Here is a 20,110-nt window from a genome sequence, read left to right as displayed (position 1 = left end):
GAATAAAATATTAGACCTCTTTACCACGATATGGTGTTTCTGGTGCTTGGATATTTCCACATCAAAAAGTAGATATGTAGATATGACCAGGAGGCTGGTTTTCGCTTGGTTCAGCTGGACAGGAACATCAACTCGGCTACTGGAACTTGGTCCCTCTCTTTGAAGCAATCGACAGCCTCGACTGTAGAAGGCGTCTCTCTGAGGACCGGCACCCTAATTGATGACCAATTAGCAAGAAGGACTATGGTAGAGATCTGGCATTGAGAGTTGCCATGATAGATCGAACCCTGCAGAATTCACAACTGCCGAGGATTGTCAGAACTTGGAGGAGTGGCAGTCCTCGACCAACCCCCAACTCTCCGATAAACGTAATGGGTAGGACGAAAACTTGGATGTGTTTTGAGTGTTGTGACAATACTAAAGATTATGGATACCAAATTAGGACTGTTAATTGACTGATAACTTGTTGATCCTTTGCATTTCGTTCGGCCTTGATTTGGTGTATTATTTATGTGGTATATTATTAGTACTAATAAACCTCTGCTAGAAGCACTACTATACTTCTCCATGTGGGTAAATAACGATGTGTCTCGCTGGTCACTTGAGCTGTAGCTACTGGATAGTCTCAATATACATGAAGCATATACTCTAGAATTTCGATCGTCTAACTACAGCATCTCTGCCTTGTTGAATCAATCCCTTTGATTAATATCACAGGTTCAGGGTATGTATGAAGCGACACTTGAAATGATGAAAAGCTGCTGAGTCATCGATGACGCCCCTCCATGGATAACCCGGCAATGCCCCGCCAACCACCGACCAGCAACAAAGAATCAAATAGTACCCGGAGCTGGTCATGTCATGATAGCTTCTTCCTCTCCTACAAACTCCTCTGTAGCTTTTCTGCATTCCCTCGAGGCCCGACAGCGGCCCGGCGCCCAAAATGTCCACGTATGGAATCCCTCCCCCCCGATCCTCTGCTGTGTTTTGCGCTTTCTGACCGCTTGTTATTTACTGCAGGCCGTCCACCAACATTCTTTGCATCCCGTTCCGCCGGTCGCTTCAGATTTCGCTGTCGACGACGATCCGGCAGTACATCAACACTAAATATGACCAGCACCCGGACATGTTCCAGTTTGATCTCGAGGCGGTGGATGCGCTGCGCCGAGACGCCGTCAATGTGCGGGAGCCGCATCTGAGCGGCATCCGGAAGCTGCAGGTGTATGCGGGCCAGCTCGTGTGGATTGGTGGCAAGTTTCCAATCGATGTGCGTAACAACTTTGGGGTTTTTGTTGTCCTGGAAGATTAGGGTGGAAATTGAACAGGAAATCGAGGAAGAAGAGTCATAAGATATGACGGCAAAGACACCAGATGCTGATGATGGCTTGGATTGACTCTAGATTGGCGCCGAATTCACTTGGTATCCCGCGCTGGGCTACCACACCGAGCGGCCGATGGCGCGCAACAACCTCAAGTACGAGCTCATGAATGTCCTCTACAATCTCGCCGCCCTGTATTCCCAGCTGGCCCTCAACACTCCCCGAGGAGACACCGAAGGTCTGAAATCGGCAGCCAATTACTTCTCTCTCGCCGCCGGCGTCCTCTCCCACGTTCAGAAATCCGTGCTTCCCGAGCTGCGCATGTCCGACCCGCCCGACGACATGGACAACAATACCCTCGAGTCCCTGGTGCAGCTCTTTTTGGCGCAGAGCCAGGAGTGCTTCTGGCAGAAGGCGGTCATGGACGGCTACAAGGACGCTTCAATCGCAAAGCTGGCTGCGAGGGTCTCTGACCTGTACAATCTAGCAGCCGAGGCCGCCGTTCACAGTGAAGCCATCAGCAGCGAGTGGATCCATCACATGAACGCAAAGCATCACCACTTTGCAGCAGCCGCTCAGTACCGCGCCGCATGCGATTGCCTAGAAAAGAGAAAGTACGGCGAGGAGATTGCGCGTCTAAAGGACGCCGTCCTCTGCGCAAATGATGGGATCAAAGAGGGCCGGGTGTCCTCATTAAACAAGACCGTCATGGAGGATTTGCAGGCATTGAAGCGAAAGCTGGAGGAAGATTTGAAGAGGGCCGAAAAGGACAACGACTTAATCTTCCTTAGTATGTCTTGGCTGGTACTCCCTTTGGAGCTCGTTGCGCGCTAACAATCACGTAAAGATCCTGTCCCTCCGAAAGCTGAATTGAAAATCCTCGAGAGAGCCAACATGGCTACAGCCAGAACGCCTCCTCAGGTGGCCAATCCTCTCGACTACCTCGGGGATCACGCTGAGCTTGGGCCGGCGCTGTTTTCGAAACTGGTTCCGTTCTCAGTTCATGTGGCTATATCCATCTACGAGGAGCGCAGAGATCGGACGGTGAACCAAAACATCATCCAGGAGCTCGAGAATTTGACTGAAAAGATTCACACGCTTCTCAGCTCCATTGGCTTACCTGGATCTCTGCAAGCTCTGGAAAAGCCGCTTGGTCTACCGCCAAGCTTGATTCAGCACGCAGAGGAAATTCGACAATCCGACGCCATCAACAAGATTCAAAGGAGTTTTGCCGACATTGACAAGCTGCGGTCCAACGACTGGGCGATTTTTGAAGAAGGCAAAGCAGCGCTAGCCGCTGAAAAGGATGAAGATGAACAGCTGCGGAGGAAATACGGCACCAGCAGATGGCGACGACCAGAGAGTCAGGCTGACCCCAACGGTTCCAAGTTCTGGGCAGCAATAGGCGAAATCGAAGGCTATTTCCAGAATAGCTCAATTAGCGATGATGCCGTTCGGGAAAAGTTCATGACGAACAAGGACTTGTTGGAAGTTTTGTCGGGGTCGAACCAGTCTCTGATGAACTACGTGCCTGCGAGTGCCCCCGTCGAAACGTCGGGTGATTTGAAAGCATCCGTTGGGCGATTGCGAAGTGTGTACAATGATATCCTGCGGCTGGAGAGTAGGAGGAGGAAAAAGGTCGAAAGCTTGAGGGAGGCGGCACGGCGCGACGACATTAAACCCGATATTCTCAAGGAAGCGGCTCGCCTAGAACGGACGTATACTACGACGCCCTTGCAGACGGTTCATTTTGAAGAATTTTTCGAAAAGCGACTGGACAAGCTGTATGAGCCCGAACTTGAAGCCATTGAAAAAGAAGCGCAAGAGCAAGATAATCTCTTGACGCTTCTTCAGCGCGCAAACAGGGAGTTTGAGTCTCAGAAACGCCTCATTGATGGCAAGGGTCATCGAGATCGCGAACAGGTGCTGCAGAAGCTCAACGGCGCGTATTTCAAATACAAGGAGATTGGGACCAACTTGGAGGTGGGAAGGAAATTCTACAATGACCTCAACAAGATAGTTGCGAATGGTTTCCGGGATGCCGTCAAAGCCTGGGCGGCGGAGCGACGGATTGAGGCGAGGCGTCTGGAAGAGTAAGTTTGTCGTAAAGAATGTGGAATGCGGTTGTTTGCGGGCTAACATTGTTCGATCAGGGAACTCAATATGCCTCCCCTTTCGAATCTCAACATCACCCACCAGCAGGCAGCTCAGGCTCCATCCGGATTTGCAGCCCATCCCGTTGCCCACCAACCAACCCAACACGACCAATACCAGCCGTCATACCAGCAGTCATATCAACAATCGTACCAGCAGCCACCACCACAGCCGCAGCATTATCAACAACCGCAGCAACAGCCCTTATTTTCAAGGCCCGCCGTCCAGAGTCCCGCAGAGGCCTCGATACAATCTTGGGCTGGCCAAACACAGCAGCAGCCAGTGCAGCCACAGGTGCAGCCACAGCCTGGGCAGACACCAAGCCCGATGCCTGGAACGTGGAACCCCTCTATGGGCATCAAATTTGGAGGGCCACCAGCGGGAGGGTCACAGGGTAGCGGAGGGACATGGAGCGCCAATTCAGGCATTAGATTTGGTTGATTGGCGTATGCTGGAATGCTGGAATGCCTGACATAATGGAGTCTACTATATACCTACAATCTATACACATGTACATATATAATGTGGACATATTTACGACGTTGGCCTATTCAAGTTCCTGGGATATATTAGATGCATATGCAGACTTGTTGGAATGAATACGTGAGTGAGCGATATGAATTATCACTCCAGGGAGCACTATACAGCAACAGCTTGTCCATGTGGTCTGCATTCACCAATGCACACTCGTAGCATGAGACAACATTGTTAGGATCCATTGGCCTAATGCTGCTTCTGGGCCGACGATTGTAAGACTTTCTGGGGAAGGATATGGCGCCATGAATTGAGAACAATATGAGACAGTAACGGATTTGTGCCAGTTCATGTGCCAGAACAGAATGGTGATATAATCTTCTCTGCGTTTAACTTGTAAACCAAGACTTACCAAAGACAGAAAGTCGTTGAAAGTTGGCGAATTAATTTCCATTACAATGGAAGGGCTGCATAGGATACAGCCTCACCGGCAACTTGGTTCATTGATGGTATGTGAATGGGCAAATGAACGAGAACGAAACCAGTGATCAACATGATCCGCATGCTATTTTCCCAAACCGGCTTTTCTGCCATCTCGCATGTTGAAAATATTACAATCCTCGAGAAACATTATGTATGCTGCTTTCCTTTGCATGTCCTGGCCAACGTTGGACGGGGAAATGAATCAGGATGTCATGCTACCCCTGTCAAGGGAGGTTGTTGACTCTTGCCCAGGGCTGATCCCTTGATGGGATGGTATGGAGTCTCAAAGGGCCGGCATTGTCCTGCTCCTCCACTGGCGATCCCTCTGTCTTCATTTTGGCTTCATTGCCTGTGCCTGAAGATCTTAAGGCGTACATCTGGGATATGGACTGCTGTCGATGAATACCAACTACCAACATGTGATTTACTGCATGTCTCTACGAGACGTGGTACGAAAGCTGTTGTGAGTGTATAACTAGATAGCATGATTGCATTCCTAAAGGTCTCCGTGTCGGTGATTGCCTAGGCAACATTCTGAAACGAATAAAATGCCATCAACACAGAAATTCCTTGAAAAACGTCATGAAGCGTTTCAAAAGAAATCCGTGTTGGTTACCGTCGAATATAAAGACGAGAGTATTCCAGCAACAGGGAGCTCACAATCAACCCTCATACATACATACTCTTCAACGACACACCTCAAAAGAGTTTCCCAACCTGTCATAGAAGGGAAGAAAAAAACAACGTCTCAAAAATGAGGTTCACCACCGCCGTCGTCTCCATCCTCGTGGGCAGCGCATTCGCCGCCCCCACAGAAATGTCCGCCGAGATGAAGACCGACACGGCATCCGACATGTCCGCAGATGCCATTGCTGCCCTTTCACACATGCACCTATCCGACATATTCAGCGAGCGCCAGCTGGCCGTGATCAAGGTCCTCTCCAAGCACAAGCACGAGCTCGGCCTGAACGACAAGGAAGCCGAGATGATGGATACCTTTATGGGGGCACTGCACGAGACGTTCCACCTCAACGACAAGAGACAGATTGCCACTGATGCTGCCGGCAATGCCACCAACACGGTGACGGGCGCGCTGGGAAACCCTGGGGGTGTGATTGACCCGCTCAACGTCACTAATACTAATGCCACCACCGGTGCGGTCGGCACAACTATAGCTAATGCTACTACGGGGGCTCTTGCGGGCTCGACTGCACTTTTGGATATTCTCAAGAGCATTCCGGCGTTGGGAGCTCTGTTGGCCGGGACCACGGGCGGCCTTGGAGGGGCTACGAGCGGACTGACGGGGGCTGCGAGTGGGTTGGGAGGACTTACAGGCGGTCTTGGTGAGTCGACGGGCGGCCTGGGAGGGTTAACTGGTGGTCTTGGAGGATTGACTGGAGGTCTTGGAGGACTGACGGGGAGTTTGGGTGGCCTTGGTAGTCTGGGGCTTTTGTGTCCTCGTTCTGGTGGGCTTCTCGGCGGTATTCTCATTCCTGGGATCTTGTAAATGGGGTTGTTTGCTGTGAGACATGGCTTTGTAAGGATTGATAAAAGGGAGCGTGTAAAGGAAAGGATGGGAGGGAGGATTTAAGATGAAAACAGCAATGATTTGATGAATGTAGCATCTACTTAGGTATACACACCAATTTCCATTTCTCAAGAGAGCTTTTGCTGTGAGAGTTTGGCGTTATGCTATGTTATGGATGGCCGTAGTCTGTAAACAGGTAGGGTACAGACAGATGTGCTTCTATTGTATTGGCAGAATGGTATACCCCTTAGAGCCACGATTGACGTCGTATATGGCGATTGTCGATTATTCACACAGGAGGCACAGGCTTTGCTGATAGGGCTACAGGATATATCTATACTTTAGCAGAACTTCCATATGTACTCATTAATCGATGGAAACCGATTCACTCCATCGTGCTCGCCTCGTTCGATCCAAGCCAATTGCTAACCTTGGCCACAGCTGGAGAGGACCGTCAGAGTTGATCAATTGTAAGGTACCTACAAACATGTGTATAGCTGCAGCAAATGGTAGGTCCCTCTCTCCTGGCAGCCATCTGGCACCCTCACATCGCCGTCATCACCATGCATCGAGGTCTGTGCACGGATCATGAAGCTTCTCTCTTCTCTGCTTCTCTCACTTCTTCCTCTTTGCTTCTTCTTTTATGCATCACTCACCAGCTCCCACCCTGATGCCATATCATCCGCCCTCTCGCATCTCACGTCTCCCGGAGGATATTAACACTATTCAACGTTGGTTCTCCATCTCACTGTCTACCCTTTGCGCAGGCAGCATAGTCTGGAACTGTTCTAGACAATGCCTGATCAGACCAACCTCTGGCTTTATCGGGAGCCTAATCCCGCCCATATGCATCTGTCTGCATCTTATTCAGATTCAGATGAGAAGCAGCTGCCGCAGGAGCCGGATTATGACAAACACGCCGCAATGATGGAGCTGTGGTCTGAGATCCATCCAAAAGCTCATCTGTCCTGGAGACAAGGCCTGGAGACGGCCCGGCAACTGCAGGCTGGAGAGCGCTCTGTTTCGGTGTTGCGCATACTTGTGACCAAGGCCATGAGAGAAGAGGTCACAGACGTGGAATTCGTGCGCTACATGTTTCGGACCGCTTCCGACCGGCATCCCATCATGCAAGACGACGTGTCAAGGCTCATCCCTTTGGCTCTGGGCCGTCTGATGGGCATGGGGTCTCCAGACGACGCAGATGAGCAGGCCCTCAGATGTCCTGGCCTATGGGATGGACATTTTGTTCCTAGAACCATCTTCAGGCCGGATCTTAGGCTGGCCGTGGAGTACGCAGACGAAAATCATGCAACTATTGAAGACTGCGCGAATGAGGGATCCTTTGGAGCTCGCCACAATGGAGCAGAACGCGACGAAATGGCTCACGAAGCTTGCGGACTGCTTACGGGACGTGACTCATGTTGAGTGGTTGAGAACCTGGACAAGATGTTTTCCAGAGGTATCAGGCCATGGTGACGGCCCGGATGGACAATCCCTTCCATTCACCCCAGGTGCAGAACCTTTTATTACGCACATAACACACCGGCAGTCGCTGTCCACGGGCGAAGAGATACCAGCCTTGGATCATGTGGCCCAGACTGTTATTGGACAGTCAACGGTTCCCCATTCAGAGACGGCGGTTACTATTTGTAGTGTTGAGGCTATGCTTGAGAGTGTCCCACCAGCCTCTGAATACGACAACGATCAGATTCGCAATGTGATGGAACCATCAAACGACCAATCGCCCGCTTCAAACGACCAGACGCCGGATGCTGAGGAGCAGACACCAAAGTCAATTAAACAACCGTCCAACCCAAGCCCATTAATGGATGCTGCAGCTGCTGTAGCAAACGGTCCACTGCTGGATTATCCGCTACGAGTTTATGATTGGCGTACGCCGGCCATGTCCACGCCTCTGGTTCGTGGAAATGATGATTCTCCAGCATCTAACGATGAAACGCCATCTGCTGAGAGTGTCGGCGGTGAGGTACGTTGTCCAACCACGAAGATCCAACTCTTAGAAAAGCAAATTCTAACCCCAGACAAGCAGGCTACGGGAAATGCTTGGCCCCCAGAGCGAATAATAGCCTTTATCGATGACCTGTCAGAGCATGCGAGAATATCCGCCCGGATGATTGCTCGCATTGTTAACCTGGAGGATGGGTGGTACATACACGGATACTGGCCACCCGCACAGGAGGTAGCTAGTTTGGTAAGACAAATAGCAGACAAGCATCCCCGACCTATACCAACTGACTTGGCGAATGGTCTGGCTGATTGGGAGGAGCGAGGGATGAATGTGTGAGGAATTCAAGCGTGTTATGGGTTTTTGGGAAGGAAGATCTTAAGGGGATAGGTACTATAAAAGGCAAGCAATGGGTTTTTTTTGGGTAGTTGGGAGGGATTGGGAGGGATTGGGCAACGGTTTCATCTTCATCACGAAAAGTTTATTCTGCTGGGAGGCTGAGGAGGGCGATGGTTTCGTCTTCAAGATGGGGTGCTAGGCGAACTTCTTAAACAGGGAGTTTCCGTCGTATAACATCTCTGCCAGGGAATCAAAACACCAAGGACAATATAGTCGCGAAGGATATTACCTGGTAGTGAGATTCCTCTTATTTATTATACCAAAGATAGTAACAATTAGAGACGTCCTGTGCTCGCTTTTCTCCTCTTTGTCATTGGCTGTATTCCTTGGCCCGTGACTCCCAGTAGTCCTGGTCAATGTTGATGAAATTTCTTGTTGCGCTCTCTAGTTGTAAGGCAATGTCTACTGTTGAGCAGGTACTACAAAGGCGCATTTGACCAGAGACGGCGGGCTGTGTAAGAGGTGAGGCATCCAGTCAGTAAATGGGCTTATGATGTAAGTAGAAGACATGATATAGAACTACTGAGTTTACTATACCCAGGTTGAGGCCTAAAGATATCCAAAGAGGCATGTCTAATGCTGCGTTCACTGATAATGTGAAAGAGTTGATCTAAAGACGGAGGACTTTGGGCGGTGCTGGCATCGTTGCCTATCTACCTAGGCTATGACCTGTCAGTATGAGGATAGGTAGGCAGTGAAAAGGGAGTGACAAACTTTGATGATGTCTGAATATGGCTGTTATGAAGCTGGAACGCGCCATTTAGCTAAGCTAGAATAATAATGGGCAGCGATGACAGAAGGAATTTTGAAGCAGACTGGAGAGAGAAGGCTGCTAGGATGATCCAGAGGAACTACGATAAAGAGAAGTAAAGAGAGAAAGAGGAGAGAACAGTGGAAATACAACACGAATAGATAAATACAAATGGAGAGAAACCCCAGAGGTTGCGTGGGTGCTCGGTGTTGGTGATTGATGGGAGAAGTGAGAGGTACTTTTGCTTAGCTGTAGAGAACCTTACAATGTTGAGAACCCAAATTCCGAGGACAGGATGCACGTATCCTGTGCATGCGCGCACAGGCATTGGAGTTGACGATTGCTGTCTTATATGAAGGGCGTTTTGCTTTAGCTGCACTCCGCCACCAGATGCCAACCGCTTTGCATTTGCTAGCCAATGCCCTGCTCTTGATGCCTTGATACCTTGTCGTTTGTGTGCAAGCCTGGATTCAATTATAAATCCCATCGCTCTCTTTTCTTCCTCTTACGTTTATCCTTCTCTTACCATTAGTAAAGCATTACCCGCTTATACGTTTCCTCTTCTTATCAAGGCTACTCCTTTTACATTCGCTTACTCTTTTCTTAAAGCTGTATTGTCTATTATTTTATGCGGTACGTGTTTTGATACAAATTTACCATGGCTGTTCATTAACCAAGGATCAGGAATCGCTTCTTCTACCCTATTTCTACTTTCCAATTTCGACATCATCACCATCCGGTGAGACAACGTCCAGCCTTTCGATGAGAGTCACAGCCGCACAATCTTTCTTTCGACTCAAGTGTCGGCGCTGAAGTCACTGTCTATACTCTTCTCATACGCCGTGTATGTCCACGAGCGTCTAAAACAGGCTTTGGCCAACCATAAATCAGAAGATTGGCGCCATAGTATCGTCCAGTCAATGTCGGTCAACGATTATGCCGTTGCTTCGCATTGGTATCTTGGAGAGATTATACTCCCGCAAGAGCCAGGAAATGAGCTCATTCCAGATTATTCTGAGTATGAATATCTGGTGAAGACGTGGTATGCAGTTCCTGATGGCGCACACTGGGCCTGGGAGGCAGGATTTAAGGAGATCAAGGCCCCTGAGGAAGGAGGCCTCGAAAGCGCCGTGGAGGTACGCTATGCTTTGACACACATCTACTCAGTCGCCAAGCAGGAATACATCAATATATTCCTTGGAGAAACGTCGTGCGATGATTTTATTGTGTCGCCAAATATGCAGCGTCAGCGGAACGGCTCTGTTTCCGCAGCTGATTCCGACGAGGAGTAAGCGAGAGACGGAAGACTTCTGAAGAAGATGCTGAAGATGCTAGAACTTACATATCCTGGTGAGGCCAAGGGCCTTGGCTAAGCGGAAATGGTATATGAGGCATGCAATAAGACGTCAAATAGGGCGGAAGACGTCAGGAGACGGAATGTTTGATTTGTCTTCATGTCTCATGTAGGACCAACCCTTGGGAACAGTGTCTGAGAAGTCCCATGCCCATAGTCTGTAACCTCACCAACGGCCTTTATCCATGAAATTGAGGGACCTAAATGAAGCACCCACTGCAATTCAAAGGACGCTCTCTGGGGCAAGTGGGAGACGATATGGGGCCTATTGTAGGGGACTTGCGTGAGACTATAGTTGGTAAACCCATTTGGCCCGGATCTACATTCAGTAGATCACATACTAGTATGTATGGTTGGCTAGTCAAATAGAGCGGGACTTCCCTGGAGCGTCATACTGCGAATCTCAAATTCCCTTTGCTCTTTAGTTCGCGCTTTCAAAATTACGCTGGGTGTAGCTTGTCCTAGCTAACATGTCTTTGGCCACGGTTTATCGAACTTTCTAACCCGCCAACACCATCAGCTGAAGCATGCGGAACGATGATAAAAAGTAGCCGATGGTATGGAGAGGATTCCCAAAGGACAGATACAAGCCTCTGTTTAACTTGGTTATACATACTGGTCAAGGAGTGCATGCCATAGCCTCCTGCTGTTTTTGAGGACATGACGGGGATCAAAGATGAAATCCAGCATCCCTACGAGCTCATCATCGTAGGTATGGGATACATCAATTTAGTTTCAACTAGCTGCAAGCCATGGGAAATATATGTGCATGGAGAAAGCATTTATAATAAGACGTTGCCAGCTGCTTGCCCTCGGCTCAGATTTACCTACCGAGCTGGAGTGACACCATCTCAGACAAAGGATAGAGCATATATGCAAGTGGTTCCTCCATATTACATTCCTTGCCTTGGCACCAAACTGTCGGGACCAGAGGCGGAATGCGATCGCCTGGTTTTGGCCAAGGGAGACTATCTATTAAGATTAGTTTCAGCGCCTACGAAACAAGATATTTTAGACCACGATCCGTAACCCCGAATTCCGCCAGTAGACTCTATGCAAAGCAATTTAGCAGTGGTGGGTCACACTGTAGATGATTGGACACTCACACGCTTGACTTGGATGTCTGAGATGTGTTTAACACGCCTCATATCCAAGACAAAAATGGTACTCGTAAACCTAGGATGAAATTTTTGGCCAATACATCCCTTAACGTGCTCAATCACCACCTACCTATAGAGAATGCAGGGGATCACGCATTGATGGCCGGGGGTGCAAAAGTATAAAAGGCATCAATTTCGCCCAGCTTCTCTCAACGACATACAGACACCAACCATCACTCCTGCTCCAGAGCCAACAAAGCCACCTACCTTGTTATCAATTTCCCCATCGCCGAGATACTACCTTGTCCAAAATGAAGACTGCTGGCGCCACCATCCTTTCTCTCCTTGCCGCTACCGGCTTCGCTATCCCAATGGTAGGTTATTCAGCCGAGACTAGACGTCCATGGCCCAATACGCAATATGTTGAGGTATTCTTCAACCATGCTAACATTTGTCTAGGAACAAGCTCAGCAAGCCGGCCAGGCACAGATGATGGAGCAAGCTCACATGATGGAGCAGGCCCAAATGGCAGTCAACGGCCTCTTTGACCCTCCTCGCAACGGCAACGGCAACATCATTGGTGACATTTTTGACACTGCCGCCTGTATCCTTGGTAGCTTTGTCGGCAGCCGCACTTGTCGCAAGGGTGATCCCGAGGTCATTAACATCACTAGCGATAGTCACCATAACGACAACAGCAGTAGTAGTACTAGCACTTCCTACCAGTACAGCTATACTATCGACTCGGACGGAGACTACCACATTGAGATTACTCCTGGTGGTAACAAGTCAAACTGCACCTATACCGTTGCCAAGGAGGATGCGGCGGTCTTGGCCACCACTATCAGCGCGCTTGCCACCAAGTGTCTCAATAAATAGGCGATTGCCCTCCATTAGAAAGTCCCTCTTTACACGCCAACCACGGGCATAGGAATGATGAATGACGGAACGGCAGAAAGGGGGTTCAAGAGAACTAGGCAGCCAATACAATAGGGCGTATTTGCATTCAATTATACTACAAGTTTTAGTTTGCCGGTTGCGCCGCGTTCCCGTTCCCCCCCGGTGACTGTTTCTTTCCGGCATCCCAATTATCCTTGCAGAATTGGGGGATGCCGAATGTGGCAAGTGCAAACTTGACGGCCTTGACGGGATGCTCTTGAAAAATGGAAGACAGATTATAGTCTTCGTCGCCGACCTCGGAATATAATATTCTTCGGGCCTCCGCTATGCTGTTTCTCCTCTCTTCCCCACCTTTGCAATACCTGAAAAGATGTTGTATAGTATAGTACGTGAGTTGTATAGTACATGTATGCGGGCCATCTTCGCAAAAAGGAAAAAGTGGTGGGCTTTTCTTTGTCGAACCGGTTGAGATACGACCGTAAGCCAATATATCCAGTCCTGCAGTGAAGCAGCATGGTACACTCCCTTCGCGTCTTGAGATTGTCGTAGTATTTCAAACTTCTTAGGCTCCACATGGTGGCAGTTTTCTATGCAGGATATGGAGCTTAAATGGTAAAGGGCATGCAATGATCAATTCATCCATTCAGGCCAAACAATAACCCGCCGCCCACTCTCAGGCCTCCAGTATCGCGGGTGACAATTGGCATCCATGGATGGACCTTAGTGGGGTACCTGATCGACATTCCCGCGATTTGGCCCCACCATCAAATCTGCTGTGGGGTCTGGAGCTGGCCTGTGCTTTGGTCTGGCAATCTGGTACCTGCATGTAGGTACATGTACAGACAATGGTGGCTTACGCCTCCCGAATTATGGCTGTGCAAGTTTAATGGCCGGACCATCCAACTAAACTCAGAAAGGCTCCAGTGCTGCTTCAGAAAAGGTCAATACCAGCATCACATGAGGATCCAGCTGTGAAGTAACTGCGCCGCCACACCATTCATCAGGTTTATCACTTATGTCGCTATACATTCATACATTTGTTAACAGTGGAAGTGGTCGGTCTAGTACGAATCAACAGCAGAGCGAAACTACGGTGCGAAAGAGTTGGAGACAGCAGCCCTGGTCTGGGCACTGCAGAAGATGTTGCACATCCTACTGTAGACCACTCACAAGTACATGTCGTGGCCAATCACACCGCAATACGGGAGGCGTTCCAAAGCGTGAGATCACAACGGCCAAAGTGCAAGTTTTGAGACATATACAAGCGCCGCATAGGCACAACCAACTGGCGCATGGACACATTGAAAGGACAATCCAGACACTCATTCACGCCAGTCTGTCGTGGAGGAAGAGCCCATGGCGAACTGGACTCTACTTTTGATCAATCAGGCATTGGAGGCTCAGCACGAGCCGGCTTTGGGTTGCTAATACCAAGACTCGGCTTGTAATACTATACATTCATGTAGTCAAGAACAATGAGGCCCTCTGAAGAAATAGTAAATGATGCATGTCATACTATATCTTCCAGCCAATGCAAACTAAACCTCTTAAAATTTGGCCTTTGTCTTGCTGAAAAGGGGCAGTAACCATCAAGGCATCTGTACAAGCCGAATAACGGGGGACTAGATGTAATTAGTATAAAGAGGGGCTCTCTGCCCGACCAGCCTAGTAGGGAAGTAAGCCAAATTGATCATATATTTCAACAGTCCTAAACTATGGCAATCTCTTTTGCGGACTTTACATAAGCCATGCCCCAAGCCGGCAACTGCGGGCTGCAAATCCGCAGCTCCACTTCTCTCCGCAACAAGATACTTGACAGCTCAAGGCTTCAAGCACGCCCAACAGCACAAATCGCTCGAAAAGATGTACCTTGTTGTGGCTATTGGCAAATTTCGTCACATCTCTGTTTAGGATTTCCAATTTTGGGCTCCTAATTACCAATCTAGAGCGATTACCAATAATGATTTACAACCCGTTACGCCAGCTCTTAACCAAACTCTACACTTGGTAACCCATACATCGTGACTCAGGAGTTGTAAAGGATTTATGGAGCAAACATGGCCATATAGTCTCCATGAAGCTAAAGAAAGCAGAATATAAATACATGGTTCTCAGAGCAATGGGACTTGAACCGTTCAGAGGCTTTATATCTTAGAGAAGAAAAAACATAACTGGAGGCGAAACAAGCGCAGATCCTTTCCTTCAGACACACCAAGTCACCATGGCCGACCAAAAACTTATCGTGGTTCTCGGTGCGACTGGAAACCAAGGCAGCTCTGTTGTCGACACTTTTCTGAAAGACGCGGCATGGCGGGTTAGAGGGCTTACTCGAAATCCTTCCAGCGCAAAAGCCAAGGCACTGTCTGCTCGCGGTGTCGAAGTTGTCCAAGCAGACATGGATGATGTTTCCAGCCTCTCAGTCGCTTTTCGAGAAGCCAACGCTATTTTCGTTGTGAGCGACTTTTGGGGGATATACGGCGCTCTCGCTCAACAAGAGAAAGGCACCGGCGAGAAGCCGCTGAACATGCTGGCGGGAGAAACTGAATTACAGCAGCTAAAGAATGCAATCGACGCCGCTTCTCAAGTGCCCAGTTTGGAAAGATTCATTCTGTCTACCCTCTCTAATGTGACGAAATGGTCTGGAGGAAAGTACATCCATGTCTATCATTTTGACTTCAAATCGCTCGCATCTGCCTATATTGAAGACAAGCATCCAGAACTGTGGGCGAAAACGAGCCTCTTCCAAGCAGGTCTATTCTTAAGCACTTTTGTGGATAGCCCAAGCTTTATGCCTCGAAAGGCAAGTTATCCGAGGCAGCCAATCAAATGGGAAAAAAAGTAAGAAAGTGCTGACACATCTCAGATTGCGGATGGAACCGCCCAATTCACTACTACAATGGCACCCGACGTCAAGTTCCCGTGGATCGCCGCAGAAGAAGACACCGGACCATTCGTCAAAGCTCTGGTCCAAGAAAAACCGGGCAAAAATCTCATTGCCTACAGAGAGTGGGCAACCCTGCGAGAAATGGTGGGAGCTTTCCAAAACGCCTCCAAGACCAAGTCCGAAGTGGTGGTGGTACCTCGTGACGAAGCAAATGAATTCCTGCCGCCCGATCTGAAGCTCGAAATTGACGAGGGTTTTCTTTATTTCGAAGAATTTGGGTATGAAGGTAGAGATGACCCAACCGTCGTTCACCCAAGCCAGGTAAGCGTGTTCCGTCGAGCGATGGATGTGCTTGAACCATGAACTAAACAGGATTTAGTTGAAAAACCCCCCAGAGTTGGATACAATGGAGCAATATTTCCGCAAAGTGGACCTTTCAAGAATATTCTCCGCCTAAAGGTTGATCCACATCAATATTGCCAAACATTGGAGTTGCATACACGTAGTTAGAAAGCAGTATTCCAGGCTTTATAAGATTGCTATAGTAAAAACAAGCTGTTTTATCTCGAGGACTGCTTCATGACGATATATTCCATTCAAATATGTACTCACAGTAACCCCCTCCAGTCTTAAGCCTTCAACACATGTATGTACTCATACTTTTTGAACACTTTCAGCGGGGTATCTTATAAACTCTCTCCTACGATTTAGTCCCACCAGTCCGATTTCCAACCCAACCGCCTGTAAATCTTCTGTGGGGTCCGGATTAGCCTGTGCTTTTGGTCTGCAGGTCTGGTATCTGCATGTCCTTGCAATAGTGGCTTCAAGCCTCCCGAAGTATGGCTGCCTGAGTTCAATGACCGGATCTTCCAACTAAACTCGGAAAGGCTGCTTCAGGACAGGTACTCGTGGGCATCACAATCAGGATTCAGCTGTAAAGGAGCTGCGCCGCCACGCTATTCATTACTACCTCCATCGACCAACGCAATTGTTCGCAAACTCTTTCGCCCAACATTGCTCACGAGTTTGTGACAACTTCATCACCTTTTGGTGCTCCACCAACCATGCAGCCATGCAGAGACGCCAAAGCATGGAAAACGTGGAAAGCCGACTCAACGCCAAGCTCGCGCAATTAAACGAAAAAAATAAAAGAGGTCCAATTTGACATGGAATACTGCAATGAAGTTTTCTTTCATCAGCACTGGCTCCAACTGCATAATCCATATGATAGTGGAGGATGAATTCGCCAATGAGGTTGTTGGTCCAACTCGAAAGCGTGCGGACTCGCCTTACGCTGAATGGTCAATGGTCCAATTTTCTGGGGTCCAAATTTCCGTGACTGGCCCAGTAATTTATATTCATGATGAAGGCAAAGATACACACGTTGTCTTTCAACCAAATCATGCTGCCTGGGCTGTTTCTAGTTCTGGTCTAGGTACTGTACTTGGTAGGGCGCTCATCCATGCTACATTTCATCACCCACTACAACGCAGCGACAATTTAAAGCCTGTTCTCCATAATACAATTCCCAAAATTTGAAGCTGTCTCAATACTGTTGTTGTACATAGGTACATGTATGTGTTAGTGATGGCAGTAATGTTCAGTACTAGGTACGAATCAACAATTTGTCGCGCACATCAGACTCAGCTCTTAACCTGAGGCTGGACACCGGGTTTTCTCCCAAAAACAACGTTACTGAGCATCTCCAATTCACTTCCAACAATGCAAATCGCCAAAGGCACAGACGATAGGAAGAAGAATCGTTGCGGAAAAGAAAATTAGGTATTTGAAGGAGCTCTATCTTCGGATTTGGTAAAAATATATGATCATTTCCTGTACAATATGACAATGGAGAATAAAGAAAATACCCACTACGTACACGTACCAACACACCCAGACACATTCACAACGTCACACTAAAGCTCAAGCATATCATATAACTGTCAAGCAGAAATCCCCAAGTACATACTACACAGCAAATCGAAGGATATTGTCCAGAGGACAGGTATCGTCGTTATCAGTAGTGGTTTGGAGACACGCTGTACTTGTCGCTTGTCCCTGCGCAACTCTTTTGAAGCCACATGAGGCTTCCTGAGTCTATCTGCAGCAAATGGAGCACGATTGCTATCTACGTAAACTTTATGCAGAATTAAATGAGGCGAGTGAAAAATTTTCATCCCCTGGCTTCTTTCTTGAAAAAACATTTCTCATTCTTCCATTCTGCCACTGTACAACACCCGGTCTCCGCGGACGCATTCGCCATATACCTAAGCATACCATGCCTCTCGTCGCGATGGATGTAGCTACATGCTTCGTACGGGTCGATTCGCCATCATCAATCGCAATGGCCATCTCGTGGGCCTACTTGCCAGTTGAAATACACCATGAGATACTGTCCCTGGTTGGTTTACCCTGGATGGGGAGGCGATACAAGGTGGCCAAATTCGCTACAGTGTGCCGGGACTGGCAAGTCTTCTTTGAGACCTGTCTATTTCGGCGTCTGGTCCTTGATTCCGACTCTCTCGGCGAATTTGACGCAATCATCAAACGCCATGACATTCGGCTGGCGTACATCCGAAAACTCTGGCTGCGGATTCAGCTCCCATCGTACGGCTGCTCCGATTGTGACAGGCCAGAAAATGGGGCAACACAGCGTCGGTATGTTTAATGCTGTGTCGAGCGTCCTCATCACCTGCTCTGATACCCGCGTACTTTTGTGCTAATCAACCCTCCCAGCAACAATGCGGCATTCACAATGGCTATCCAATCCCTACTGGACACTCTCACGCTCTGGGATCCAGTGAGACATGGATCGAAGGGACTGGCATTGATGTTGTCTGCCTCTTCGCGTAGTGATGCTGAGCATCGGTTCAGACGGTGTGAAATCAAGGATACTTATCCATTTCACTACGCCGAAGATTTATGCCGTGCACCCGGCATCGTCGACTTCCACAGGGCCAACGTTGTTAGTTCGCTTACTGTTCAGTTTCATCAGTACCGATCTCCCCCGATGCACAATGGGCATGTCAAAAGGGTGCAGGGAACTCCGCTCCAGTTTGAACCGAAAAGGGGCGAGCGAGGCCGCTTCGTCGGTCGATACAAGTGCCTTCCTGCCGTTCCCATGGTCAAAGGACTGGTCATGCGTAGACAGTTTCGTAGAGACATTCACACACGTACACTGTCTGAGCTCCTAAGTCGAAGCTTTGTGGCACTAGAGTGGTTCCGTTTCGAGAAGACCATTCCCCTAGAGCCTTATAAGCAAACTACTTTTGATAGAGGTATGAAGCTCCGATACGAGCATCTGATGAAGCTAAAGCCCCTTTGTTAGACTTCCAGTCGCGCGTACTGCCCTCCCTGCCAAGAACACTGCGCCAGTTCTCCTTTACGCAGTGGGAAATTCCCAAAGATGAGATTCAGCAATCTTATGGTCTTGAAGAAGAAGAAGCACCTAGAATTTCTTTATATGAGAAAGCCCTGCCCTGGGAGATGGCAAAGCTTTCTTACAAGCTGGAGCAGTTCTGTCCGCCATGGCAGATGGATACTGCTGCCTTTCTTCGGTCTCTTGTTGAACTAAGCGAATCCTTTGAGATGCCTGAAAGCTCTCTGAAACGCATAGTTCTGCGTTGTTCTCTCAAAAACCCATTCAAAACCAGACGAGATTTCGAATGCCTGGTAATGCTCGCAGCCAAAGCGGCTCTGTCGCTTCCCCGACTGACAGTGATGGAGCTTTGGGGTACCTGTCTTGACAAAGATGAAAGCCGCGCATACATCTTCCGGTACACTTATGAAGACAGTCGAGCCAGCATCGTCTGGAGGAGCAATGTGGGGACCATGACAGCTCAATCTCGGATTATCACCAAGTGGAACGAGGTGGCCGAGAAGAACACGGATTCGACTCTCATCTACGATGCTGTATCCCTTGAGGAGACCGAGGCGGATATTTTCAGGTCCAACGGAACATGCATCTATAGACATCTGCTGCTCAAGGATTTGGTGTTTGATCCAATTACCCAGATCATCCTGGAGAATGAGCCGACCCAATGGGGCTTCAATAAGATGGGCAATTATTCAGCTTTTGCGGATCAAGGGGATGACGATATGTGGGACGGTAACGGGGCAGATGATGATCTTGGGTCGGAGGATGGCTTTGAGTTAGATGTTGATGCTGAGGTGGGCGATAATTTGGCCTTACAGCAAACAGATGTCACGGCTTGGCAGCAGGAAATCATTGCTGCTCACCAAGCCAGCATGTCGGGTAATACCTTGTGACAGGATATTTTTGAGAAGACTGCGGAGGAACAACAGGCAGGCCGGGCCAAGGGATTGACTAAAGTCATCGAGATTAGAAATACACATTTGCTGCGACATACAGAATAGGTAGCTAGGTTGAAAAAGGGTATGATGGGAATAGATTGTTTTGTGTTACTACCGTATTACGGCATTTTGCTCTTTCCTATGCCGCTGTTCCTTGGATAGGTGCTGCAAGGGAAAGTCACTTAAGCCTGTAACTGTCTTCTTTATCGGTATTTACCTGCTCGTAATGATTCAGAGGGATATTCGCGTGACGATAAATCGAGCGGAAGGAGGCTTCCTTAAGCCGTGGTACAAATGCAACAGCCTTTTTCCAAAATAGAACTTGAACTTTCAACACAATCACCATCACTACCGTCATCACCATAACAACAGCAACAACAACCACAATCATAATAATAGAAATGCCAACGGCAGAGATAGTAGCGGCAATTATGGCTGCGATTGATGATCTTGTGGGGGTGAGGGTCGAGGGACGAGAGGGAGA

The 20,110-nt window shown here is 48.7% G+C and overlaps 6 protein-coding genes across 6 annotated transcripts; all 6 read left to right on the top strand.

Moving 5' to 3' along the window:
• Positions 1–943: 943 nt before the first annotated feature.
• T069G_08774 (BRO1-like domain-containing protein) lies at positions 944–3,914 on the top strand (the record flags this gene model as incomplete). Its single annotated transcript, XM_056175984.1, has 6 exons — positions 944–951; positions 1,021–1,267; positions 1,401–2,109; positions 2,167–3,412; positions 3,473–3,622; positions 3,689–3,914. 6 exons carry the CDS (start codon positions 944–946, stop codon positions 3,912–3,914), a joined length of 2,586 nt encoding a protein of 861 aa, XP_056026933.1.
• Positions 3,915–5,184: 1,270 nt separating this feature from the next.
• Positions 5,185–5,937, top strand: T069G_08773 (uncharacterized protein; the record flags this gene model as incomplete). The annotated part of the gene is made up of 1 exon (XM_056175983.1): positions 5,185–5,937. The coding sequence occupies one exon, from the start codon at positions 5,185–5,187 to the stop codon at positions 5,935–5,937; it is 753 nt and encodes a 250-aa protein (XP_056026932.1).
• An 816-nt stretch (positions 5,938–6,753) lies between these two features.
• On the top strand, positions 6,754–7,383 carry T069G_08772 (uncharacterized protein; the record flags this gene model as incomplete). Its single annotated transcript, XM_056175982.1, has 1 exon — positions 6,754–7,383. The coding sequence occupies one exon, from the start codon at positions 6,754–6,756 to the stop codon at positions 7,381–7,383; it is 630 nt and encodes a 209-aa protein (XP_056026931.1).
• Positions 7,384–11,839: 4,456 nt separating this feature from the next.
• T069G_08771 (uncharacterized protein) lies at positions 11,840–12,407 on the top strand (the record flags this gene model as incomplete). Its single annotated transcript, XM_056175981.1, has 2 exons — positions 11,840–11,902; positions 11,988–12,407. The coding sequence occupies 2 exons, from the start codon at positions 11,840–11,842 to the stop codon at positions 12,405–12,407; spliced, it is 483 nt and encodes a 160-aa protein (XP_056026930.1).
• A 2,242-nt stretch (positions 12,408–14,649) lies between these two features.
• T069G_08770 (nmrA-like family domain-containing protein) lies at positions 14,650–15,769 on the top strand (the record flags this gene model as incomplete). The annotated part of the gene is made up of 3 exons (XM_056175980.1): positions 14,650–15,228; positions 15,292–15,633; positions 15,692–15,769. The coding sequence occupies 3 exons, from the start codon at positions 14,650–14,652 to the stop codon at positions 15,767–15,769; spliced, it is 999 nt and encodes a 332-aa protein (XP_056026929.1).
• Positions 15,770–17,656: 1,887 nt separating this feature from the next.
• On the top strand, positions 17,657–19,581 carry T069G_08769 (uncharacterized protein; the record flags this gene model as incomplete). The annotated part of the gene is made up of 3 exons (XM_056175979.1): positions 17,657–17,970; positions 18,049–18,590; positions 18,641–19,581. The coding sequence occupies 3 exons, from the start codon at positions 17,657–17,659 to the stop codon at positions 19,579–19,581; spliced, it is 1,797 nt and encodes a 598-aa protein (XP_056026928.1).
• Between the last annotated feature and the right edge of the window lie 529 nt (positions 19,582–20,110).

The sequence above is a fragment of the Trichoderma breve genome, chromosome 5, assembly GCF_028502605.1.
Source record: "Trichoderma breve strain T069 chromosome 5, whole genome shotgun sequence".
Lineage (NCBI taxonomy): Eukaryota > Fungi > Ascomycota > Sordariomycetes > Hypocreales > Hypocreaceae > Trichoderma > Trichoderma breve.
Note: the sequence above shows the minus strand (reverse complement) of the source record. Positions and strands in the feature narration are given on the sequence as shown.